General features: G+C 40.9%; 1 protein-coding gene across 9 annotated transcripts in view; it reads left to right on the top strand.

Annotated features, from left to right (window-relative positions):
* Positions 1–26693, top strand: part of asph (aspartate beta-hydroxylase) — a 40421-nt gene extending 13728 nt beyond the window's left edge. For 4 of the 9 annotated variants that reach the window (XM_088085024.1, XM_088085026.1, XM_088085023.1 and 1 more), the window contains 10 exons: positions 1859–1927; positions 11677–11718; positions 15361–15450; positions 16866–16946; positions 18114–18226; positions 19126–19242; positions 20131–20884; positions 22538–22585; positions 22778–22825; positions 23365–26693. In XM_088085024.1, the coding sequence (XP_087941150.1) occupies positions 1859–1927; positions 11677–11718; positions 15361–15450; positions 16866–16946; positions 18114–18226; positions 19126–19242; positions 20131–20884; positions 22538–22585; positions 22778–22825; positions 23365–23372 (1370 nt within the window). In that variant the 3' untranslated portion in view covers positions 23373–26693. The remainder of the gene's footprint in view (positions 1–1858; positions 1928–11676; positions 11719–15360; positions 15451–16865; positions 16947–18113; positions 18227–19125; positions 19243–20130; positions 20885–22537; positions 22586–22777; positions 22826–23364) is intronic. The other 5 variants (XM_042497306.2, XM_042497305.2, XM_088085022.1 and 2 more) reach the window with 4 other exon arrangements.
* Positions 26694–26790: the final 97 nt, after the last annotated feature.

The raw sequence follows: 26790 nt of genomic DNA, 5'->3' as shown, positions 1-26790 counted from the left end.
GTATTCTTGTAAAGCTTAGATTCACAGTTGCACAAATCAAAGTTGGAGAAATAATGCAAATATTTACAGACATTGAAAGTATTTTTATTCTGAACCGTTTTGAAATACAATGCTTGGTAACTGTCATCTCAAAGAAACTTCATTTTCTTTTTGTAATATCAAACAGAACAGACATTTAAAGAAGTTGGTCAGTGATATAATTTAGCACAATCCATGTTAAAAATCTCATTTCATCTTTGGTAAAGCTACAATAAGTAACTTTATAAAAATAACTTTTTGACATATTTGATGAAACTCACTTTATCCTCACAGTAATACATGAAACAGATAATCTAAAAAACAAAAATCATGTTCCTCATCCAAGTGCTTCTGATGGTATTTGCAAGAATGCAAAGCGACCAATCAGAGCTGAGGAATCTCTAACGCAGCTATCAATCACGTCAATCTCGTGATCAAATATAATTCCAAATGCTGTTACTGCATTGCCTGTTTCCCAACACAATGTTTTCAGCAACATGTTTTAGTGTACCGTCAAGCTGTAAAATGAGTCTTTTTTTCACAGATTATCTGCCTCATACAACTGTCAGGATATAGTGACTGATTAAGCAAATATGACCAAAAGTTATTTTTAATAAAAGTTGCTAAGTGCAACTTCTAATTAATAAGGTTGTGTTCTAGCTGGAAGGTGTGGAGAATCTACTGTCTTGATTCTGAGCAAATCTTTTCTCAGTTGTCTCAGCTGGTTTAGATCCAGGGCTGCTGTCTCACCTCATGTCCCTCATGTCCCTCATGTCCCTCCTGTCCGCTGGTCCAGTTAGTCCCGTAACTGGCAGACAGCAGCTTTACTATCCTAAACCTAGAACCCAAGCTGGAGTGAACAACAGACAAAAACTTGAACAAGCTTTTGTTCGTTGGACTTCTCCAAGTGTTTGTTACCGTCACTTAAACCAACCCTGTTTGGCCAAATATCCCAGTGTCAAATAGTTTTTGTTCAGAAGTCCCAGACTGTTGCCATTTCCTGTGTGACACACCTCGTCTCACTAGACAGGTTTCCGTTAACCCTCAAATTGCGCAAATTGAAATAGCAAACATAAAATATGCCCAATGGAAACACGTCAATTTCGAGAAAACTCCTATTTATGGCAAAAAAGTATCCTCACATAAGATTTTGGTATTTTGAAAAAAGCCAGATTTCCCCAAACGGCAATGGAAAGACTTCTTGCGTTCATAGTCACATGATGTACAAAATGGTCACATGACAATTTGAAAAGTTTTGAATACAAAATTCCTCTGTGAAATCGTGGACTATCACTACCCAGAAATCCCTTTTTAAGTGGCCACTCCCACATATAAGGTGCTTTCCTTTCCATTATCGCTCCATAACATCCCTACATGGCCTTCAATTGGAAATAATCATGTCTGGGGCCATGGCTGCAGAAATAAAGCTGCTAATGTAGTCACATAACATCACTCAGTGGAAATGCAGCCATCTCACTATTGTGTTTTATTGACTTTTTTTGAAAATTTTGCTACAGTTTTGCGCAAATCTTTAATGGAAACCTGCATATTGTATCCCATATTCCATTACATTTAAAGATATTCACCAAGCTTTAACCTTGGTCAACCTAACCATCCAAGGAGAGCACACACACAAATTGAACTAGTTCCATGCAAACAAATAAAATACTGTAAAAACAGGAGGTGATAAGTGGCCAGTTTCCCTCAAGCTTGGTGCATGTCTTTAATCATGTGTCTTTGTTGAATGATGCATGTTAAAGTATAGTTATCTTGCCTAGTTGTCTTTGTACTTCCTGTGAGAACAAATATAAATGTACATGTGTGTTTATCGCTGCTGTAGGTAAACTGGTGGCATACGATACAGATGGCGATGGTGATTTTGATGTCGAGGATGCTAAAGTTCTGCTAGGCAAGTTGATTTATCTCTAATTTCCTACTCATTTTATGGTTTACTATCAGTGTCTTGCATGAAGGAAAAAAAGGAATCTATTCAGCTCTAGTGACAACATCTGAAAATTCTCACTGCATTACTGGTGACATTTGAGGTAAATGATCTCTTCCTCAGAGCCCAGTTTAAGCATTCATGCAGGTCACTGATAAAGTGTGTTTTGTGTTTGTTAACAACATTACATTTGGGTTTGTTTTGTATGACTGACAATTATATAACTGACAGTAACCATAGAGACAATCTCAATCAAAAAACAGAAAAGCTGAGTTTCTCAGGTTTTCTAAACTGGTTTGTAATCCAAAATAAACGAAAAATGAAAGTCCCCGCATTAAAAGAGTAAAGTTTAAAGTTTAAGGGTTCTTTCACACCTGAAAGTCTGGATCAAGGTGCAAACTAAGGTTAGAGTTTTGTTATATTATATACATTTGGTCCAGTTGGTTTTGGTTTCACACTGCAATTATACAAACGGACTAATGGACTTAGCATGACAAACCTACGTCATCAACTGCGTGTGTTGCAAGTCTCTATACTTTACTCTTGTAAAGTGTTGTTATTTATTTCGGCGCCCCTCTTATCAAGAGCATCCACACTGCCTGAGCAGTGGTGGTCAGGAGCGTCTCAGTTGATTTTTTTACCCGAAACATTTACAGGACCATGTTGTTGGCAATTCAGGAGATGCACGACTTCATAAGTGAATTTGTGCTAATAAATGTTGAAATACAGGATTCATAGCAGCAGGCAGCGCCACAGCAGGCAGCGCCGCAGCAGTGACGTTACAACAACGCTGCATGTGTGAACACTGCAAGCATGAAGCACGCTGCAGCTCTGCGAGGCTGCTGTCATGCACTGCATGTAATGGGCCTATTTCCAATACTGCTGAAAAAAGTAGGCTATCTTTGCAGTATGGTTGAACAAATTTGAAGTACAAGGAGGAATAGGTGGAATCAGGTCTCCTCTTCCATGTGCTTCCGCGGCTCATTTTGTTTTGGTAACGTTGGTGTTCCTTTTTCCAGTTAGCCTGCCGAAATTTCCTCTCATTGGTGCGAAGGTACGAACCTTCAAAATAATGCTTTCACACTGGACATGAACTGAACTGTGGTTCAGTTTGATCTGGACCGAGACCACCACCTTTGGTCGGACCAAGGTTTGGCTGTTTGGTCCGGACCATGGTCCTGGCGAGATTTCACACCTGTTGTTTTAGTTCGGATCAAACTAAAAAGTCCAAAAGTGTGGACCAAACTACATAGGTGTGAAAACACCCTTAATCAGTCTAAAATTCCTAAAGCTTATACCCCAATTTAAGAAGGTAGGTGCTTCGTTAGGGCTTTAACAAACCGATGGTGTAGTGAAATAACCTTCAGATACAGCAGCATCAAGGGCGATCTTATATACTCTTTTACATAATAAGTAAAACTTAAAAGTAACTTAAAAGCAACTGAGGCGTTGAGTTGCCTGACTGGAAGGTTAATTTCCAAAGGTCCTCTTACATTGACCCCTCCATTGACTTCCTCTTGAAATGTTCCGTTTCTTCTGTTTTAGTAGTGCTGAGAGGTTATCTATATTTTTGTTGTAGCAGTATAGTCTTTAGAACATATCTCCTAAGTGTGAAGCTCAAAGCATTTCAGACAGCTGGGGGCCTGATATGCGACTGTGTAGTTCCAGCTGTCGTCAGTGCTGTTATTCCCCATGTGATGTCCGCTGCATGTTGCATGGTTTTATACGGGACCAGCTTCAATTCTTTGTTTTCTTTCTTTCTTGTTTATGTAACTCCCAAACATACTGTACACTAGTTTGGACATGTTGGACCACAGCTGTAAGGAAACTGCTTAATCCCAACAGATGAGTCAACATTTTGAACTTAACATCACAGGGTACTCTGTGTAGACTCTCAAAGAACCAAAATACTTGTTTTTGTACGACTTATTTTGTGCCTCTGTCTGGCTCTGAAATTAGACCAGAATTAGAATCACAAGTTGCAGTTTGTTTTTGTTCACAAATTTTTTACCTGGAGGCTTGTGAGGATCGAAAACACACAGTGTGTTCTTGCCTGAATCATGGATGAGAGGGATACACAGTAGTTATTATAAATATTGATAATTCCTCCTTTTTCTTTTTTTAAAACGTAACTGCCTGATGCTTGGGCCACACTGCCTGCATGAGCAGATTGTGTTCATCACAGACCCCTTGAGTTCTTAATTTTTATTTTTTCCATGCCTTTGATAACAAGTTAGAGCAGCCATACTGCCCTCATGAGCAGCGCTTCTTAGGCGCAGCTCGGCTGCTCAGCTGCGGCACATTGCGACAGTAGAAGTCTCAATGTGCCTATGTTTCCAGTAAAAATAGACAATGAACAGGTGTTTTTATAATCTTATTTACATCATACCATCTTTCACTTCAGTGTCAATGTCTATCCGTCAGGCATGAGAAAATATGAATATTTACATCTAAACTCATTGCCTCCTGTTTTGTTTCAAAATAAAAACTCTTCTACAATGATTCTCTTAGCAGAATTCCATCATTATTTGCCCCAAGGCTTTTTATTTAGAAAAAAATGGTATTAACCTACTTAACAGGCAGCGCCCCAGCATCAGTGCAGTCTGTGCGAACACCACAAGCGTTTTAGGCCTAGCACTTCAGCAAAGCAGCCATCACACGCTGCTCATGATGGCATTGTGGCCCGGCATAAAGGATTATAATTTGACAAATACAGAGTATGTAGTATTCTTGTACTATGTGTGAATCTACAGGAAACACCAAGCTTTTTGCAGTATTTTGCTCTCAAAAGAAGCATTTAGGATGCTATCATTGCGTGCAGCAATCTTTGCTTCAGTCGTCCTCTTCTGAAGATCCTGCTCTGTGCTATTGGTTATTTCGACGCTGTAGGCAGTCTGATCTGTATCAACAGTCCATCCTTCTTCAGGAAGGTGCTTCTTTTTGACAAGCCCACCTTTAGCTTTTCTATCCCACCAGCAATACATCATGCATATCTCCATACCATCCCTACTCAAGTTAGCTTTGATTTCTTTTTGTTTGCTTCCTGGCATTACATTGCATGCTCCCATGCATATGCTGTCCCTCACCATTTATTTTGATCCCTTTTGAATTTCCACTTTGTGTCCTCTTCTTTGTCTCATACTCATCATGTGTTTGTCTCTCTTGAGCTCAGTATCTTTTAATTTTCCATATAGTAGGTGCTCATGACGACACAGAGACAGCTGTGCATTGCTAAGTAACTGATCTCTGAAACATTTGAACATTTTCTAAATAGTTTACAATTAACACCTTTTTTTGAGACCGAAGTATCACCAGATCACTGTTTATTAGTTTAACATGTCACTCCAGCTTTCCATCTGCTGACAAATTATTGCTTTTTGCTAGAGGTGGGAATCACCAAAGGCCTCCTGATTCAATATTATCACGATACTTGAGTCGCGATACAATAAATTGCGATTTTATGGCTTTATGCTGAGTATTGCAAGAACATATGAACCAATTTCTAACTGTTTTTTCAATTGCAAAATAAGGAAAAGCTTTGTTAACAACTATTTTCATCTCATAAGAAAGTGTTCACTCATTTCTTTTTTCACTGCAGCAACATGTATCTAGTGGATACTATGTTATTATTCTAGATGGCTACCAAAAGTTAAATTTGTATTTCCTATATTAAAAAAAACCCCAGAAAACTCTGCATCCATGCGTTAATCCTGTATTGCCGTGCAAAATATTACGGTATGCTGTATTTATTTTTTTCTTTTCCCCACCCCTACGTTTCAGCATATCTTTAGATTCTCTTATCTTTGTCAGAACTTTTTGTATATAATTCCTGAAGGCTGTCTCCACATGATGAGCGGAACTGTTTAATCTTTAGGTGCAGAGTTATATCAGAGAGCATGGCTCAAAACTTGTGTTGTCATGATTTTATGAACAGGGGCTGATAAATTTCTCTTCATTTTAAAATAACGGATCAAAAAGGCAAGTCATTTTGTTGGTGATCATGTGGAGACAGCCCGACTCCAGCTGCTTATGATAAAGCCTAAGTAGATCCGACGCTGCCTAACATGCGCTTAAAACTTCTCTTACCTTCTCCTCTTGTTTCTTTCCTCCTCTGCTCTTAACCCACTTTCATTTCATCTCGTTTCCATTTGGTTTTATCTTTCTTTTCTTCCTGCCTTTTATTAGTTTTCCCCACTTCCTTTCCCCACATTATTCCATCTCACCTCCACATGTTGCGACCCAAAACGGTACCCTCCATCCACCCATGTCCCCACCTCCCCTCCATTTCCCTCTTTGCATAGGCCTGACCAGTGAGGGCGATGGTCAGGGTCAATCCGAGATTCTGGATTGGTTAGAAGAAGTGGAGGAGGGCGGCTCTGATTGGTTAAACGGTTTCTTCACTTTCCTGTACGGTTTGATAAACCCCCTGGAGTCCCTGGAGGAGGAGGAGCACAGTGCCTTGGGAGGACTCGTGGAGGCACAGGAGGAGGACGAAGAGGACGAGGATGAGGGAGGGTTCAGAAAAAGAGGAACGAAAGATGACGGGAATCAGGGGCAGAGTATTGTTATAGTCGGCCTCCATAACCAATAGCCTCAGGCCAACTGCAGCAGCCCAATTTCCTCCAGTGCACTTTTCAGTCGAAGGGCCTCAACATCTACCAGCCCAAGCTACAGTGTCTGGAATTTGGTCCCTACAATATCATCCGTGTGGACTTTTGTGGGTTTTGGCACCTTGATTCAGACATTGGCTTTAGACATGAATAGCTTCAGTCCAGTGTTGTGTTGCAGGCCTCACCCAACCCAGGTTTCTCCTACTGGAATTTCCAAATGTCAAACTGGACTAATAAGCTTCATCAGCAGAATCCTCATGTGAAATCCTTTTGAAGGAGTTTTCGATGATGTCGATCCCTGTCCTGGGTCATGGACATGATACTCAGGAACACTTTGAGAAATCCAATTTTTTCAGAATCTATTAACATTTTCTGCACAAACATGTTGGCAACAGCCAGCAACACAAAATAACACAATGCAAATATGATTGCACTTTGACAGCTGCTTGGTTGTCCCTCTCTGCCATTTCTTTTTTCCTATTGCTGCATGCCATAAAAATGGATCCTCAACATTTACTCTGGACTCTGGGACTATAAGCATGAATTTGTACTCTTTTTAAACCCCGTGATTAAGGATTGTGGTTTTGTCTTGGACTACTTTCCTTCCTGGTATCATTGTTTTTCATTTATTATTATTCAGGAAAAAGTAACATCAAATGCTTAAACTCAGGATGCAATCTGTATCTGAATAAGCGGAGGATGCAATCTGTGTCTGAGTAAGAAAAAACGCATTGGTGCAGGTCCAAGTGTAACTCATTGAGATCTTAATGCTACCAGAACATCCCGAACACATTTGAAGGTAGTCTTGCTCACATTCTTATTGGATCTCTGCCACATTTGACACATTACTAGAAAAATAACCTCTTGAAAATTGAAAGCTCACTGAACTCTTCTGTCTTGGCTTCACGTCAAAAAACCACAGACAACCTCTTGGCAAAGTAAAACAGAAGGACTCATACAGCAGCATGACTTTGGAAGACTCAAAGACGTGTGTCACATGACAGACAGCGGTTGCTCATGTCACACTGGTGCTAGCAAGCTTCTCCACAGGCACTGATCACCTTCCCAAATCAGGATATACTCAACAGATAGCGGTCAGTCCCTCTCTGATGTGAGTAGATTACTAGATTTGTTTTACAAGAACCAACATGGCTATGTGGACATATATACTTAAATAGTAAGTTTTACTTCTGTGTCTGCAAGGCTTGGGAAGTTCTGCGACTCATATGTCATTAACTGCCCATGTCCGTGAAACTCTGCTTGAACACAGATTTACAATCACACGTGTTCTACATGTGTGAACTGTATGTGCTGACAGGAAGTGAACATGACATACAATAGATAATGCAGAGGAGAGAAAGCTGCGACTCCATGTCAGTGAGTTTTATGGAACATCTGCCCCTTCACAGTGTCAGTAACATTAGCATACTCAACAAGGTGACTGGTACCTCTTTTCCACCGACTTACTACGGGCTCCATTCAGTTCGCACCTAATTTTGAATTGCTCCGATCATTTCCACTTAATTGGTTCAGACTCTGAAAGGCTGGTTCCCTGCTGGTACCCCCCAAAAAAGCTGTTTTTCTTTTGACCTGAGGTGAAGACCGTGACAACATTAGTAAGTGTGTCATATTCCACAGTTTGGAATTAGAAGATGGAGAAGTCAGGTGAGAAATTACTATAAAAAATGGCATGCAATGGTCTCATTACTAGTTGGGCAATGCTTGTGATTTAGATAAAAATCAAAAACCTCACAAATAATTAATGTGATCTCCCATCTTGTTGCTATGCATTATACAGTGCCCTCCATTGATGACACATCCTTGATTACAGCGGTCTGGCCTCAATGCTACTGGTTTAAGAACCAGTGCTAATTTGGTGGAAACAGGTATGAGATTGTAGCCTTCTGATGCCTTCAGTTTGCTTATGTCACATTTTGAATGACTGGCACAGCATGGCTATGCAGAGGTCTTTGTTTTGGTGTAGGCAAAAATTGAGGATGGTACCTGGTACTTTTTTGGTACTACCTTTAGGTTTCACAAAAGCTAGATCAGTAGTAGAGGGTGGTGTTAAAACACTGTGTACCACGGATTGATCAGAGAGAATTGTCACTTCCATGACATCTTGCACAAACCTGCCATTTTTAAATAAAAATAGCCAAGTTTTCTTCATTAGCGCCGCCCATTTTTATAAAAAATTCACAACCAAGATTTTTTGTTTTGAATGGCAGCTCATGAAACTACACCGTAAACTCCTTACGCCATGCCATACATCTGACAAAGTACAGACATCATTGCCAATAAAAAGATCCAGTGAGTGTCTCATTGAAGATGATATCATGGCAGTTTGACACGGCATTGCTATGGTGTCAGATGAGAGTAATACCTACACTTAGGAGGCACTATAAGCAGTGGGCAACCAAAGAGAAAAACACCTGGTACCAAAAGTGAGTCTTATTGTAGTCTGTGTAGAGGGCATTACCTTACACACTTAAGCAGTCCTTTTCAGAGTACACCACATCACTTCCCCCGATGCATCACCTTCGACAAATCTGCCCACTGAATTTGCAAATTGGGACCCAATCACAATGTGGACAGATTGAGAGAAGAGAACATAGATGCAAAAGCAGAGCCCTGTGATCCAGGTAATATATTCACATAGAGAATGTTTGTTAATACCAGGTGGAATTTAGAACTCAAATGGCACTAAAAGTGTGTAGTATTGCTGTTGTCAGTATATATGGAGCCAAGTTGGTGCTTCCCATGTTCAGATTTGTGTTTGTTCTACAGGAACTGTGCTTCATATTGACATTTTTTAGTGGTCTTATGTCTTATTTCTTCCCAACAACAGTGTGTAGTAGTGTATAGACCTTTTCATGGCAGCATTTTGACATGCCATGGGAGGAAAAGCACAGGTGTAATATTAATGATGGTTGCATTCCACTTTGGGGTGGTCCTGGTGTTGTCTCACTGGAATAGTTTACTGGGATGCTTCATGGACCTCAGTTAATATTATCAATTTCTCCTGTGCTTTAAAGTCCACATGTCTGCTGGGAGAAGGTTTATTAGCTTCATACACCTCATCTTCCTTGAAACATTCTTCAAATGTCTTAAACTGTTATCAGCCATGAAGTCTAAAACTTGTTAGTTGAATCCAAGGTTCAGGTTTGTGACTATGCAACGTCAGAGTCTATTCATGCCCAAATTGTTGCCATTCCAGTTAGTTTGTGTTTTTGCTTAAAGGGAGAGGAGTGTACTGCAGTGAAAGGTGGGATGTGTTAAGAGTCAGAGGGCTGAGGTGAGTGATGCAGCGAGGAGACATGTTTGATTCGTTATGCTTGCGTCTAGTAATCAGTGCTGCAGGCTTAGACAGTTGAAAGCAGCTGCAGGTGTATTGTGTAGCGCATGTGACAGAGGGTGTGTTTCTATGTCAACAGGTTCGCAATATATTTAATGGCTGTAATAAATGCATGCAGTGCACCTGATTAAGAAACTGGCTCTTCCTGCTCTGGGGTGGAGTGACTCTAGCTTTGGCTCTCTAAGAATGAATTTGTATGGTGCTATTGATGCACAGAAACTCCCACTGAGAGATAAAGGACATGCTCATACAGGACTCCAGCACTACTTGAACTCAATAAGTAATGTTTGAGAGAGCCCCCTTCTTTCAAGCTTCTATTTTTCCACTTTGCATTTACATACTGTAATTTCATTCTTTTTTTTAACCCTTTTTTTGGCTGACCCCAGCTTTAGTCTTAGTATCTGAACTTCTGTGGTTCTGTATTTGCGTACTGACACAAGCTAACAGGAAATCAGATGAATTCTTTCTAAAAATCTTGGTTTTACATATTTTGAAAGCTATACTTGTTTTCGACTATCTTTAAAGCATTTTTCAGATGAACTTTTAAAGGTGATGTAACTCCACTGTTTGCACTTAGTCCCTTTTAAGTTGACTGCAAGAACTATAACTTTACTGCACCGCGTATTTCCTATTCTTGTTCCTTCGGGATTTCACAGGTCTTTTTTGGGGGATTGTTGTGGCCTAAAATGCCTGATTTTCATGGTGGCTTTTCTTAAAAATTGAGATGCTTGTTGCAGTGTTTTAGTTTTTTTTTTTTTACTGCAAAATTGCAGGAGTATGTACAAATTGCAAAATTAGTTGCAATTTTTAATATAATTTATTAAATATCAAAGGCAGCTTGTCCAATGTAAAACTGCACTGATCTAAGTTTGTGATTAATGCTACACTATTGTTACCACTTACCTTGCATATTTGATTGGACTCACCTTGATACTTTCAGCACTTGAAATAGATCTGAATGTGACAGCCATTATCAAAGTGATTTGTCTTGTTGTCATGTTTTAGCCATTTTCTGTGTTTTTTTTTTTTTTTTTGCAATAGAAAACATTTTATCAGTCCATGTTGTTTGTGTTCCACCGTAATTTTGCATGAACATTTTACCCCCGCTTTCACACAGAATATCAGATATTTGCCTTGCACAGTCTTAAGCAATAATTGTTGGTGAGTTTGAAACATTTGTGTAACACATGTCTAACGTCTTCATGACTGGAAACAAATAATTGAGTCTGATGTTGTGTGAAGGTCTGCCATGACTGGTGGAACTCATAAAGTTGGTTTGATTTTTCAACTTTGCAGTGATTGGACAGAATTCTTGGTGATTGGTTGAATTTATGTTAGTTGTTGTATTGTGACATTACATTATCCTGGAGGGCACCAAGGGAAACAAGCTGGTCAGAGTGTGAAATGTTAAACTGTCATTGAGAATCAGAATCAGCTTCATTGGCCAGGATGTATACATACACAAGGAAGTTGAATCCAGTGTTTTTGTTGTTCTCAGTCAGCTGATGTGTATGAATCCTGTAGACCTTTTTTCACACACAGCACAGGCTGGCTTACTGAGAAACTCGATGGGGATGCAGAAATTGGTTAGATTACTGTCATGCAGCATTTACAGTGGACTTGATATGGAACTGTGTAAATGCACATTTGAAATGATGAAGCATTCAATTGATCACTTCGTGGTTTGTGCCGCTGACAATCAAATAACCTGTAAAACAGCACAATGACGCAGCTCTTGTTTTGTTTGTCAGATGAAAAGCCTGGAGATGCAGCCAGGAGAGGAGTTAAGAAAGGTATCGTCTTGCAGCCACATGCATGAAGCTGTGCTGTGTTGCAGTGTGGGGTAGACTAATGGATGAAGTTACAACTACTTACAATACAGTGTGACCTTCAATCCAACTGCGTGTTTATGTGATAATCCCCTGCTCCTTCCCCAGGTTTATTTACGGAATGAGTTATTAATTCATTAGGAAAGGGCTGTTTTGGGGTTTTTTTTGCAGTGATTTGCAAATTTTTGACTTAACCATATGCTTGATTATTACTCTGCTCAGTCTTTACTTGAGAACCTTCATTAGAAGAAACTGGTGTAAATAATGTCCGCTGTTTGGAAAGTATGCAGAGTATGGCATGGAATCGGTCTAAGGTTCTAATTGATCCAGACATGCACACGCCTGCCTGATGTGTGATGCGGCCCAATAACAGAGTGAGTTTGAGCATGGTCTTCATCCAATTGAAACTCATTTTACGAGTGAAAGACCAAACAGTGTTGTTGCTCATCCATCCCAGAAACGTCTCCAACCAAGGATGCGGGCTGGAAGCTCCGGGAGGCTCTAAAGCAGCAGCTGGCCATCATCCACGAGCGTGTGGAGGCCAAGAAACTGGCCAAGTTGGCTCTGGCTGAGGTCAGACAGCTCCTGGCCAAAGAGGAGGAGGAGAAGGAGCTGGAGCTAGGGAGGAAGGAAATAACGGCCAGGGTGAAGGAAAGAGTAGCCATCAGGCTGCAAGAGGAAGAGGTCAAGATAGAAAAAGAAGAGATGGAGAAGGCTCTGGATAAACTAAGGAAGGAAAAAGCAAAACTGAATGACACGAAGGAAGAGGAGAGCAAGGAGGAGAAGGAAGGAGAGAAGAAGTCAAAGAAAGGAACGGAGAAAGAGGAGAAGACAGAGAAAAAGGTGGAGGGGGAGGGAAAGAAAGCTCAGGAGGAGGACAAGGGGAGAGGGAAAGAGTCTGCTAAAGAAAAACGAAAGAACGGCAAAGCTGATAAATCTGACAGGAGAAACAGGAAATGAAGTGAGATGATGAGGATACACAGTAATATTCTGATCCCATAGGAAGCCAGTGATAATCATTTCAACTTCAGGGCTGATGTAGGCCCCGGCCAAAATGTGTTTGATGTACCAAGTATTGAAAACTGCCAGAGGCTAAAAGCTGCAATCAAATGTTGATTCAGATTCAGAATCTTGTTACTTCTTTGTTTTTCCAAAATTAGATTTAAAAAAAAAAAAGTGCCAATTTTAAACAGATTTTAGCTTGTGTTTTGACACCATGCAACACAACGGAGTAGAATTTTGGCTTCTTTTCTCAAGCAAAGGTAAAAGGGAATTTGTAAGAAAAAAATAATAATTTCAATATAAGTTTTGCATGAAAACTTGTCATTTTGGTATCTTTACCTTGCGTTTTATCAGCAGTATTTTCAAAGGATTCAAATGATACCCATCCCTATTTGGCCTGTGTGTAGATGAGTGGTTAGCAACTGATCCATACTGGTGAAAGTAAACACATCGGCTAATTCACCACTGACTGAATATTATTTGAGAGAAATTAAAACAAAAATAATGTTCAGTTAATAAATCTAAAAGTATTGTTGCAAAGTATTTGTTAATAGATTGAACACCAACAGCAGCAATTGAACAGTTGCTTTGCTGAAAAGACTGTAAAGAAAAGTATTTTGCAGTTAGACAGGCTTGTTGTTTGGTAAATTTATTATATATATTAAGCACCATACTTTCTCATAGCCATATTCTGGATCTAGCTGGCTACTTCTTTGTCCATGAGAGAGACTCTTAATGGCAATTGAGCACTCCAGGGTCGATGTTGTTTTGCAGGCTGATGTGGAAGCTGGTTTTGCCCTGGTTCCCTTGTCAAAAAGCCTGTGGGATTTTTCCATTGGATTTTTTTTTTTTTACAGAAAATTCTCTCCATAACTAAAACATTTATGATACTTACACGTTTTATTCAGTATGATAATCTTCACAAATAAACAAGCAACAAGCAAATCTGGGTTTTAGGACTCACTCCTGGGGCTACTCAGTGACCTATAAACCCACGGTTGTGTAGTGGATGGACACCTTTTAGCACAAAGTGTCATGCTGGAAATTTGTTACACTTTAGGTTGTGAAGTAACCAGTTGGGAATCAGTGGTATAGATGTTGGTACGGCTGACTCTGTATCAGAATTTTTCACAGCACACATAATCAGTACTTTTAGATCAACGGTGCGGAAAGACTGGGATGATTAGGAAGTATGGGAGTAGTGGCAAAGGATGAAATTATAATTTCAAGGGTCGGAAAAAGCACGGAAAGGTACCGCATTAGTGTTGATATCAAGTGTAATGTAGTATTAATAATCATGTTTAAATTTAGCTAGACCACCAGTGTCTTCACTGTTAAAAACTTAGGACTAAATGTGAGTTTTTCTTAAGTTAGGCAGATTTGTGTTCCACTATCATAAATGTGTTATTTTCTTTTGTCAATAAAGTTTCTGGATCTCTGTTAGTGCCTCTTTTCTGACACGAAAGCTAATCCTCTGTGTGTGGTTCCACCACAATGCATGTTGGGAAGAAATGGAGACCAGGCTAACATGAAGTTAAGTTCTGCGATTAAGAAAAAAGTGACCTGACTCGTCTCGTTGTGCTGAACCAACATGACTTTATTTTCATCCGATATGAAGAATGCAAAAAAAAGGAGGCGCTTTGGGAGCTCCTCTGTGCCAGACCCCGTCATCTGGCCCATTTATTAAAAACATAGGAACATGTACTTTAACATTTACTACAACAAAGTACTTTTCAGCGCTTTGCATTAATGACAGTTGATCGAAAAACAAAATTACTTGTAAAAGATAGCACTAACACAAATGTTTGTCAGCTTTACGCAAACAATGATTTGAACAGTTTTGTTTCTGAGAGATCTGATTAACCCTTTGAAACCTGAAACGCCATCACTTTTCTTGTGCTGCGTTCAGATGCCTTTCAGAAGTATTTTTACCTTAGTGAATAGCAACTTAGTGTTTTACAAATTGCAAGAAATTAGTAGATATAGAAAATTATTTTAAAAAGTTAGGGGAAAATGTCTAGGGAAAAACTATGTATTTGATAATTGTGATTGCATTTTTAAAATTTTGTTCAAAATGTATATTTTTTCAACACATTTCCAGGTCAATTCTTTTTTCCAAATTATTATTACTATCACTAATTCTCAGGTAATTTTCTTGTAATTTTCATGAAATTCTTCCTGATTTTTTTTCATTTCTTCTTCTGTTGCTCATTGCCTTCTTCCTGTTTAAAAGAAAAAAAAATCAAGTGTATTTGCTCAGGTATCAAAGTGTTAAACTTGAGTCAGTCAGCAGAACAAACCCCATGCTTGTGTCACATGAGTTAATAGCGAATGTTAATTCATATGAATGATGTCACTTAATGATACTTTGTTTGCAACTCATATTTTTAGTTACTGTTGATGTATGTCATATACATGCCCCACATATCCAGCAATAATAGCTACTCGTTGTATGTATTGTATCTTCATACATTAGTGTACGACATGAGTAATACTTAATATGTCAACCTGCAGTCAATAAATATGCATTGCTAAGTATGGGTATGATTAGGGACATGTACATCTATTTTTCCTGCCAGCAACATGTGCATTCATCTCATGTAGGGCTGAAGGAGAAGGCTGTGGCTGTCACCGCCCGTAGTGAAGAAGCTGCTGCTCCAGTGGAGACCCCAGAAGCTGAAGCGGCACCAGAAGGTACCATACATGCTCACTATACACACACTTTCCCTCCTGTGTCACCACGGCAACATGTTGATAGAAGATGATGAGAGGAAAGGGAGCCCAGGTGTGGTGTAGTGAGGGACATCTGCAGGACAGTCAGTGGTTTTATTATATTTGGCAACAGTATGGCAGCAGCTCATAGATATCAAACCTCCCGCTGGCTGCGGTGTGTACTGTGAATACACTCATTAGGTGAAAGAGAACTTCAGTGACAAATATTTATTTATTTTTTTTGACAACAACATAACAAACTCGATTAACCCTTAGGGCCCGCTTTAATAGTGCACACACTTGTGTCGCTCTGTGTACAAAATGCGCTTTTCAAAATCAATCTTTAAAAAATTATACATTAATATTATTTTCTATTTTCCATTGAGTTAATTTTTTTTGAAGATATTTTTTTTTATTTTTTGGGCCGGAGTCTAACCCAGGGACGCTGCGGCGAGGACACAGCCTCTATCCACTGAGCCTCCAGGCGCCCCCGTTGAGTTAATTTTTTAACAAAACATCACTCCTATATATAAATATCAAATATTATGATTTTTGTCATGATTCCACTATGTTTTTAAAAAAAGCACACAAAAAATAAGTTATTTTCCATATACTACATGCTAAATAGGTTCTGTTTGATTTTCACAGCCCATGACATGTCAGTGATTAGCATCAACATTTATTTTTCTAAATTATTTTTTTGTCCAGTGTCAAATACTCACACTTGTATAGCTGTGCACAAAAAATGTACTTTTTAAAATCAGGCTATAAACAGCACATCAGTGATTTGGAGACTTTTATGTTACTTCCAGGACAGTTTAAAAAATGATGCTAAAAGAAGACAGGTGGACTCTGTCCACCCTCTTTCCCCCCTCAGCAGTTGTACTGAAAAGGCATTTTTACCACACAAAATCTCATATAAACTGTGTAACATGGAATTTCACAGAGTCACTGAGAGAAAGGCACATTTGTCAATCAAAACATGAACGCCTCCAGCCTTTTTAAGTTTACCAGCATGCACAACACTAAGGGTTTGATGGAGTGCAGAAATGACTGATGTTGTCCATCACACACAAGCCAGAAAATCAGTTTGGCCAAACTTAAACATGTGGTGATGAATTTGTTTTAATTAGAGAAATTGAAACCATCATAAACCAAACACAAAATGAAAGTAAACAAAGTCAGAGCAGCACACTTTACTATATTATTCTGTGTGATGGCGCTGTAATAAATTAATGTTGGCTGGTTACATTACAGTGGATCAGATGTTCAGCAACTGAAGTGCTTATTTTAATGATCTGCATGGGCAGAAAAGAAAGCTGTTTGAATGTAAGAAATGGAATCATTTTGCATTGACTGCCCATTTATTCTCTCACATCATCGCCTTCTGTCCTCAGCTGTGTTTGAGCCTGAACCTGTGCCTGTGGAGGATGTGATTGAAGCTGCTGTTGCAGAGGAGGCCTCTGCACCCCCACCAGGTACGTGTGTGTGTGTGTGTGTGTGTGTGTGTGTGTGTGTGTGTGTGTGTGTGTGTGTGTGTGTGTGTGTGTGTGTGTGTGTGTGTGTGTGTGTGTGTGTGTGTGTGTGTGTGTGTGTGTGTGTGTGTGTGTGTGTGTGTGTGTGTGTGTGTGTGTGTGTGTGTGTGTGAGGGATGTGATGTGACACCAGGGAGCTCCAGGAATGATGATTTTATGTAGGCTGTGTAGGCTGATGCTGAAGTTAAGCTCTAGTTACATGTTTAGTTCAGTTAAAACATCACTTCAAAGATGTCTCAAGCTTAAATTAAATACCTAGAGGTAAGAGTTAAAGTGAGCCACACACAATGAGGCTGTTTAGCAGCGTTCAGCATGATTACGTTCTGTAGTCCCACGTCAAAGTTTACAGGTAGGTATTTACTGACATATTTTATGTTGTAGAACAAAACGTGAAAGTCCTTTCAGCTTGTCTTAACCACGGACCTTATTTCAGACATCTAACTTAAAAACTAATTTAAAAAAACCTCAGACTTTGAGACGAGGAAACCGGGAAAGTTAAAATGCTAACTCATTTCCAGCCTTAATTCAGTTCAATTCAGTTTTATCTATAAAGCCCATTTTTACAAATCACAATGTGCCTCAGAGGGCTTTACAGCATACAACATTCATCTGTTTTTGAACCCTCACAACAACTAAGGAAAAACTCCCCCCAAAAACCCTTAAACGGGACTCAGTCCTGCAGCACCTTTATTGTGCTAGAAAACTAGCCGTCATCTATGCAGGCAGACAATTAATAAATGCAGAGGAATTAGGTCTGTCACATTCAAATATCTGGTCAGACGACAGAACAGCTCAGAGGTGTTCTCTGTGCACTCATTTCAAATATGAACCCTGTGTTGTAGCACAGCACAGTCATGTCAGACACATGTTGCAGTGATGTTGGGCTGAATGAACTTTTGAGTTATTGGGAGTGCCTTGATGAGATGGTATGCCTGTGGTTCTGCGCTGCTGTGGGAGGTGACAGTAGTTGGGTTCGATGTTGGGCAGGTTTCACTCTCAAACTGAAGATGTCACAAAGTGACGGTCGGAGGCTTGTTTTTGAAATGCAGATCATCCTGTGACACTGCCAAGCTGTGAAGAACCTGTCCAACTCTCTGCTTCTCCCTCCAGAGCCTGAAACTGAGGTAGCAGCTGAGCCTGAGGTGGTTGCATCCGAGCCAGAGCCCGAGGCTGAGCCAGAACCAGAACCAGAACCAGAACCAGAACCTGTGGAGACCCCTGAGGTTTGTACATGCCAAGCTTTTTATCAGAAAACCAATAGAGAGGTGAAGGGATGACATATTTTTGTAGGCCAACCAGGAAGTTAGCATCACACTAGTTCCCTCGTCAAAACCTTATGGGACTTTTGAATGGCATTTTTAATTATCGCCAAAAATAAGTTCTGTGACAAACACAAGTTCATGATACTTAGACGTTTTGTTCAGGATGATAATCTTCAAAGATGAACACCACGTTTGTGTGTAAATGAAATCGCCAGAAGCAAAAAGCTATTGTTGGGCTATTCACAAGCTACATCATGATCACACGACTTAAACATCACCACCCCGAATCGTGCAACTTCTGATTTGATTCACACACACAAATGAAAAATATCATGAACAGATAAATCTACAAGCTTGAGTGCGACTGTTGCCGTGAAGCTGTAAAAGGTCGTTTGAATGAGTTTCTGTGCCTGGTGTGATGACGTCCAATGTCCCCGACAAACACTCTGGTCCCATTTAGCCACTTGATGGCAACCGCCATTTTTAAGACGTGTCAAACCTTAAAAGTTCCAAAATTGTGCTAATGTCTAAAAATCTTTAGCCCGTGTTAAGCACAGACCTTATCTAGGCATTTTACCCAAAACCCATTCAAAAAACCCAGAGTCTTTGAGACGAGGGAACTGGAAGTGCAAGAAATGCTAACGGACTTCCACGTTTCACGACTCATTACTTCACTACTCTATAGGACCTGGGGCCAACACACAACACAAAGACATTTTTTGATGCTCTTTGAATCTTCAAACCAAAATCTTCTCCACCAAAATATGAACAAGAAGCTTGATAATTAATCAGCAAAACACTTAGTCCTTTATGGAATCTGTTGCCTGTTGATGACATTTGAGTGGTGTGTTCCTTTTCAGGTGATTGAGGAGGAGCCAGAGGTGCTGGAGGAGGAACCTCCTGCAGTGGAGGAGGAGGCTCCTGTGGAGGAGGCTCCTGTGGAAGATGCTCCTGTGGAGGAGGCTCCTGTGGAGGAGGTATGTAGTTTTTGTCATCTTGTGTTACATTATAACTACAGATGTGTATCATAAACACTGTGCTGCACTGGCAAACTGAGATGTCTTTATCTTAGCATGAGATACAGGTGGTAGAAAGGGCTCCTATTTCCTCGGACCTCACTTCATTTGTGCTTCCTGCTGCTAACGAGTGTTTAACCAGCAGTTTTTTAATTAAATTTTTTATAGCTGCAGTTTTGTTTTGTTCAGCTTCAAAATCCGGTAATCCGCCTGCAGGTGTAGTTTATCTATTGGTTTTAGTTCTTAGAGGTGTAATGACAGAGAAAAAGTTGTTGTTTCTCTCACTGCGCCCTCAATCAAAAAACCTCATCCCGTTGGAAAAGCCAGTCTGTTTTTTGCTCCAGTGGTTCACAATGTCTAAAATCAGTCAGCTGTAACTTACTGGCCTGCAGTGTGGCTGATGATCCACCAGCAGCTCATTAAAACCAGAGAGAGCAGTTCACTCAAATAATACAAGCACAAGGTGTCATCATCTGTATCAGTACAACTCCAGCTAATGGATTTTACTGTAAAAACGTTAGTATCTTCCATGATGTGACAGTCAGGAGCACTCACTCCGCATTGGAGACCAGAACGTCCCCAGAAGCATACTGAGCAGCAAGAAACGACTGCTCGACACGCAGCAATCTCAGGCAGCTGAGGGGTCTCTGATTGATTAAAATCTCAGACTTCAAAGGGCCTTTTAGCTTTCAGATTTTGATGTAATCTAAAAGCCAAAAGGTGCTGTTGTGAACAACTTTTGGACAATATGGCAGCAGGAAAATGTTTTGTTTCATAATTGTTTAACGTCTGATAAAAATGTTCAAAGCTGTATTTTTTTCTGAGCTTTGATATTACTGTTTGATTCAGGCTGTTCCAGTTGAGGAGGTTGCAGAGGTGATGGCAGACCAGCCTGAAGAGGAGGCAGCAGCTGAAGAGGAGCAGGCTGTGGAGGAGGAGGCTGTTGACGAGGCCGTGGAGGAGCTTGCAGCAGAGGTGGAGGAGGCTGCAGTGGAGGAGGCTGCTGAGGAGGTGGCATCATTTGTTGAGGCTGCAGAGGAGGAGAGCGCTCCTGCAGAAGAAGCTGTCGAAGAGCCCGCTGAGGAGGAGGCTGCACCTTTGGAAGAAGCTGCTGAGGAGGTAGCCCAAGAGGAGGAGGTAGTCCAAGAAGAGGAGGTAGCCCAAGAGGAGGAAGCTCCTGCTGAGGACCTGGCTGAAGAAGAGGAGGCCGCTCCTGCTGAGGAACCTGCTGATGAGCCCGCTGAAGAGGAGGCAGCTCCAGCAGAGGAAGCCGTGGAGGAGGAAGCAGCAGAGGAAGAGCAGGAGGAAGCAGCAGCTGTAGACGAGCCTGTTGAAGAGGAGGCAGCTCCTGCAGACGAACCTGTTGAAGAGGAGGAAGCTCCTGCAGATGAACCTGTTGAAGAGGAGGAAGCTCCTGCAGATGAACCTGTTGAAGAGGAGGAAGCTCCTGCAGATGAACCTGTTGAAGAGGAGGAAGCTCCTGCAGACGAACCTGTTGAGGAGCAGGCTGAAGAGGAGGAAGCTCCCTCAGAAGATGCAGAGGAGGAGGCTGCAGACACAGAGGCAACTCCAGAAGAAGTAGCAGAGGAGCAAACAGCACCAGGTAAAGAGCAAAAGATAAAAGTCATCAGATGAGGCAGAGCAGATGTATTAAAATGTTGTCAGGATGTCCACTTTCTGACTTTGGTCCAGCATTGAGCTTAAAGGAATCACTAAACATTTTGGGAAGTTTGCTTAATTACCTTCTGACATCCGGGCAGTACTAATGCATATGTAAAAGGCCTTTAGTGTCTCCAGAGGAGCTGTGTGACGTCAGATTAGTTGCCTCCAGTGATGTCAGCTTTAGTCATCGTCAGCTGGGTTTGAACACTTCAAGTGTGAAAGTGAAAGAAATTGGTGGGTGTGGAGAAAGAGACCTCAGTATCCAGCTCCTCATCGGGGGGTAGTGTGCCAAATGATTTCATGGCAGTGAAATGGTTACTTCCTGGAGTCTCTACTTATTGCTGCTGCTCAGAGCCAAAAGTAATCTGGCACACCAGAAGACATCTAATTGTTCAACACTTCGTTTTTTGTGTGGATTAAAGAAAATGAGATAAAACATGTTAATCAAAGAGCTTCAGAGGAGCAGGTGGGCGGACTCAGTTTACAGAGTCCGGTTATCTGTTTGCTTAGGTTTCCAGTGTTTGTGCTGGCAGGAGCCGTAGATTAGACAGAAACACATGACAGCGCTATCTATCTTCTCATCTAACTCCCAGTTTCCCTAAAATTTCACCCCCAAGCTTGAATATCTAAAATTCCAGTGTATGACCAAGGCGAACAGAAAGGGAAGTGATGACTCATGGTGTGGGCAGCTGCAGGGTGCGCTCACACATGAGCGGCTCAGTGATCACTGCCTGCTGAGCCGCTGTCTGTGCTGAACGTGCACGGTGCTGGATGGGAGGCACAGGGAAAGCTAGCATGAGTGTTGGCTAGCTTGCTAATTAAAGCTACTTGGGCAGTTAGCATTTTTCATGGTCAACATTATACAATATGAATAAGAGAAAGGTATAAAATGAGTACTGTGGTTTTGGATCAGAACATCCACAGGTAGACAGTGGGTGGTGACACTTCAGTGTGTTTCTGATACTTGCTCACAGTCAGCTCTGCTACTTGAAACATTCACTATGCATCTTGTCCAGTTTTCAATAAAGGTCCCGTTCTGGGCTTTCAAACTAAAAGTCATACTCTCCACTACATGAATTCTGTATATTACATCAGTCCATCCATCAACACTGGGTGTTTCTTTTTTCAGGCATTTCTTGGTTTGGGATTTCTTGCAGGCCAAAAATAATATCCCTAACATATTTGTCCTTTTTTCTCCATTCCACTTTCTCCAGTCTAACCAGATAGTTACAAGTTTGAAGTAATTTTGGTTGAAAAACACCTTTGACTTTTCTACGTCCACTGTCAAACCCTGACAGGAGCTGTCTAGTGGAAATATTTAGCGGTCACCACGACACTGAGGTTCACTTTCTACCGCTGAGCTTCCACTGACAAACAGGAAGCTTTATTAAGCAGGAATAACTCAGCACTGATAATGACCCATCAGGACAGATCAATGTTTTTATCCTCCCTGACAACTCCAGAGCCCGCGACTCTACTAGACCTGCAGCATCATTCAGCGAACGGGAGACGGACTTCCTCTGTGATGCTGAAGTTTTAGAAATCTATCAATTAACAATCAGTTTCACACTTTCAAATGCTTTGTGTTCCACAGAGACAGAAGAAGAAGTAGCACACCAAGCAGAGGAGGCAGCAGAAGAAGGTGAGCTCGCACGCATGCACGCATGCACGCGCACACACACACACACACACACACACACACACACACACACACACACACACACACACACACAGAGTACATCTGATGGGGACTAAGTCTTTATAGGGGGAAATGATTGCAGCGTTTTTATGATGTTGTGGTTTGACTTGTGTGTGTTTGTGTTTGTGTTTGCAGTAGCAGAGTTTGTGGAGGCAGAGGAACAGAACCAGGATGAGCCCACAGGTAAATCTGTTTTTAACTGACTTCCTGCTCTGCATCAGGACTCACTCTGTATGAGGTCTGAGAGTGACTCCAGACTGGGATGACTCAGTCTGAAAACACACCTTTCTCCTGTTTTAGCCTCCAGTCCATACTGAGCTGATTATCAATTCATCTGCTGATTATGCCTCCATCCAAGCAGCTGAATCTGAGTGAAAAACTGACACAAGTGTGTGTTTTGTTTAAAACGTCTTTATTATTATTATTATTTTTACATTCGACACAAATAATCTAACTTTTTCACAGGACCAAAGACATTGTATGTTTTATATCATACTAAACATTTGAGCGAAATAAAACTTCGAAAATTAGTCTTACAATTCATTCCAAGAGTCACTAAAAAAGTCTTAAAAAGTCTTAAATGTAAGCTGCTGGAACCGTGTGTGAACTTAAACTATAAAATGAACAGCTGATGTTGAATGTAAAACCAGTACAGACCAGCACAGACACAGCTGCATCATTCCAGCCCTGAAGACTGAACTTCCTGTCTTTGCTCTCCATAGAAACGTAGAGGCTGCAGCGGTCGTCGTGGTGACGGAGCAGGGACCCACTGACCTTGCATCAGCACCATCTGAGTGTGCTCAGAGCGATGATACACCTCTCCACCTCCAGAGAAATGATTGAGTCGTCATGACAACACTCTGTCCCCCCTCCTCCCTCTGTTTCCACCCCTCCTTTAAATGCTCCTTTGGTATAAATGTGATGATGGATGGATTGTTTACTAATATGGTACTCTTCTTTTGACCCCTCTGGTTTTTCTTTGTCTTCACCTCTCTGTTTTTGTCTTTCAGTAGCGTGTCCATCCTCGTGCATGCGTGTGTGTGTGTGTGTGTGTGTCTGTGTGTGTGTCTGTGTGTGTGTCTGTGTGTGTGTCTGTGTGTGTCTGTGTGTGTTCATGGTGATGTTGCGTGTGTGTGACTGTGGCCAGACGCTCGGGGCCACATCAAATCTAAACTTGCAGCCAGTCTGGAGCTGTAACATTGAACCAGTCTGGAACTTTATTTTGAAGTGTCTCAGTGATGTAGTCCGGCTTCCTGAAGCTGAACTGTGTTGCCAGGAAACTGAGGCCAAAGTTCATAGCTGAGCCGTCATTGGTTAGATCGGAGTCGTTCTATGAGTCAGCACATTCATGTGTAAACAGTGACGTGTGCAAAAAGTCCTGATTGCAGGCGGTTAAAACAACAAATTGAAATTTTAGGAGTCCAACAAAAGCATTTTCCGCCCCTCTGCGTCAGTGTGAGTTCAGACTTTTGAAGACGATCTCCGTCAGCTGTCTCTGGTCACAGTGCCGTAGATTCTATGCAAAGCTGTCGTGCTGTGTGTCCCCTGCTCCCCTGCCTCCCCCGCCTCACCCAGCCCGTTTATTTACCACTCAGTATCTGTCGACTCCAGGATGAGCCGTGTGCTAGCATGTGGATTCAGAGAGAGTGTGTGAGTGTGAGTGCGTGCGTGTGTGTGTGTGTGAATTCCTCATGATGAGCATGTTCTTGTGTGTTGACAAATCTCTTCTTCTAATCAGTCCTCTGTGTGAGCCGTAGACGTCGTGCAGTTTTTGAGACGGTTTTTCTCCTTGTATGTCCTCCACCGCCCTTTAACCTCTGAGTGTGTGTGTGTGTGTGTGTGAGTGTGTGTTCTCTACATTCCTAGTTCTTTTTTTTTTCTTCATACGTTCAGATTTGATAACTGAGACCATCTATCAAATGATTTTTGAATATGAAGTTGTAACTTTAAACTTCAAGTTTAAACTGTGATGTAAACAAGGACATCATGGACGGTGTGACGCCGTCACACTGTTGTGTAAAGATTCTTTATTTCTAAACACACCATTCAGACAGGATGATTTAACCCTTTGAAACCTGGAGTGACATCTTATTTCCTGTGCTGCGCCTTTTACATGCAGTTAAACCTTTGAACTTTGAGCAACTGGTGTGATTTCTTTAAAAAATGCAATGAGCAACTGTATAATAAATGTTCCACAAATTACAAGAAATTAGTAGATATAGAGCTTTTCCAGACATTTATTTACTTTTTTGTGTTTACTTTAAAAAAAAATTCAGGTATTTTTCTTGTACTTTTCCACTAATTTCTTGGACATTTTTGGGTCATTTCCTCTTTGGTTGCTTATTGCCTTGATCCCAAGTTTTTGACAGAAATCAAGCTTAATTGCTCAGGTTTCAAAGGGTTAACGCTGTGATCCAGATTCCACTCTAGCTTCAGTGTCTCAGTTCTCTGGCTCACAGAGGGTTAAATAGATTGGGCGTCACATTCCTGTGGAAGTGGGCTGCACCCTGCTCACTGACACCAGTTTATGACCCACCGTCTTTGCTCGTGTCATCAGTGGCAGCGAATTTTATTAAAGGGAAACTCGGTGACACGTTTCCTTTTTCTCTGTGACGTCACTATTTGTCCTGGTGTTTTTTTAGTCGTTTCCATGGTAGCAGGGCCCTCTACCCCTGCAGACCTATATAATCAGAGAGCTAAACATCATGTCACACATCATTCCGTCACAGTGCTAACTAACATGGTCGAGTAAAAAAACAGCCAAATGATTGCATTATGTATCTTATTTTGAAGGCTATGGCAAATCTCTAAACATTTTACCCTTTGAAACCTGAGCAAACTGATTTAAAAAAAACAAAAAAGTGAAAAAAGGCAAGAAACATCCCACAAATTGTGAGAAATTAGTATAAAGTGAAAAAAAAAACAGACCTGGAAATTGTTTTTTGCAAAGCAGGAAATTAAAGATATTCAAAGGAAACAATGTCCAGAAAAGGATCCAGAATTATTTGGGTCTTTTTTTGTGTGCTAATTTTCAGGTAGTTTTCTGGTAACTTTTTACTAATTTCTTGCTATTTTTTCAGCCTTGTCTTGTTAATTTGCTTCCTGTGTTTTTGAAAGAAGTCAAAGCAGTCTGTTCAGGTTTCAAAGGGTTAAGCATGACACTAAGGTCGTTTTGGGCGGATGGCAGTAGCACCGTGGATAACACGTCTGTGTGTTTTGATACTGACAGTAAACGGTGTAGACGTGATGTTTGGGGGTTCATTTCAACACTACAGTTAGTGGCAGCAGAACCAAACCTCTCTGATTCTCTCTCGTGGTGTCGCGGTCCCACCGTGTGTCTCTAGTCCTGACTTGTTGTAACTAGCAGGTTGTTTCGATGGTGTGCAGTAGTCGTTTTTTTTGTAGGATGTCTCGTCCACTAGCTGGTCTTTTCTACTTCCTGACACTTTGTAAGTCAGTGTGAACTGTAAAACCTTTTTAACATTGAAGATTACAATCTTTACCAAGAGAGAGCTTCTAGATTTTTAAAAGGAACATTTTTAAAAAGGACTCGGAGAAATAAATAAAAAAAAAAGAACACATTTTCTGAAAAATGCTTTAAAAGCTTTTTATAAAGCCATAAGCTGTTTGTGACAGGCAGGTTGAAGGGGCTGTGCTACTTCAGGACTCATTTTATTCTCTAACAATTAAAGAGCAATAAAATCAAACTGCAGAGTGTCACACTGCAGCAACCCGTTGGAAGAGATTCTTTCATCTTTTCATGTAATGCTGGAAAAGGTTGTGATGGCGTGAAGAGCTCTGCCTCCACACGGAGGAGGGGGCTCGCGTTAACTGACAGTCTGTGAGCCGCAGTGTGTGTTCCAGGGAAACTGAGCTGTCGGTTAAAAAGTGCCCGTCTCTCCGCCTCAGTGTGCTCTGGCGATTTGAGTCTGTCCTGTAGAAGCTGACAATGGGAATTAAATTATTGTAAAGTAATGATGAATTCTGGAGATTTGAAGAGTCACAGTTTTCTGTAAATGATCTGTTGCTGCAATAAAGGTTTGGGACAACACAGCAGTGACTCCTCGTTTTTTTTATTTAATTTTTTTTTTTTACACATTTTGTGGATGTGTCTGCATGCTAATCATTTACACAAAGAACATGTAATC

Source organism: Plectropomus leopardus, chromosome 12 (assembly GCF_026936395.1).
Source record: "Plectropomus leopardus strain MGB_pleo_1.0 chromosome 12, ASM2693639v1, whole genome shotgun sequence".
Classification (NCBI taxonomy): domain Eukaryota; kingdom Metazoa; phylum Chordata; class Actinopteri; order Perciformes; family Serranidae; genus Plectropomus; species Plectropomus leopardus.
The sequence above is the reverse complement of the archived record's forward strand: the minus strand, read 5'-3'. Positions and strand labels throughout refer to the sequence as shown.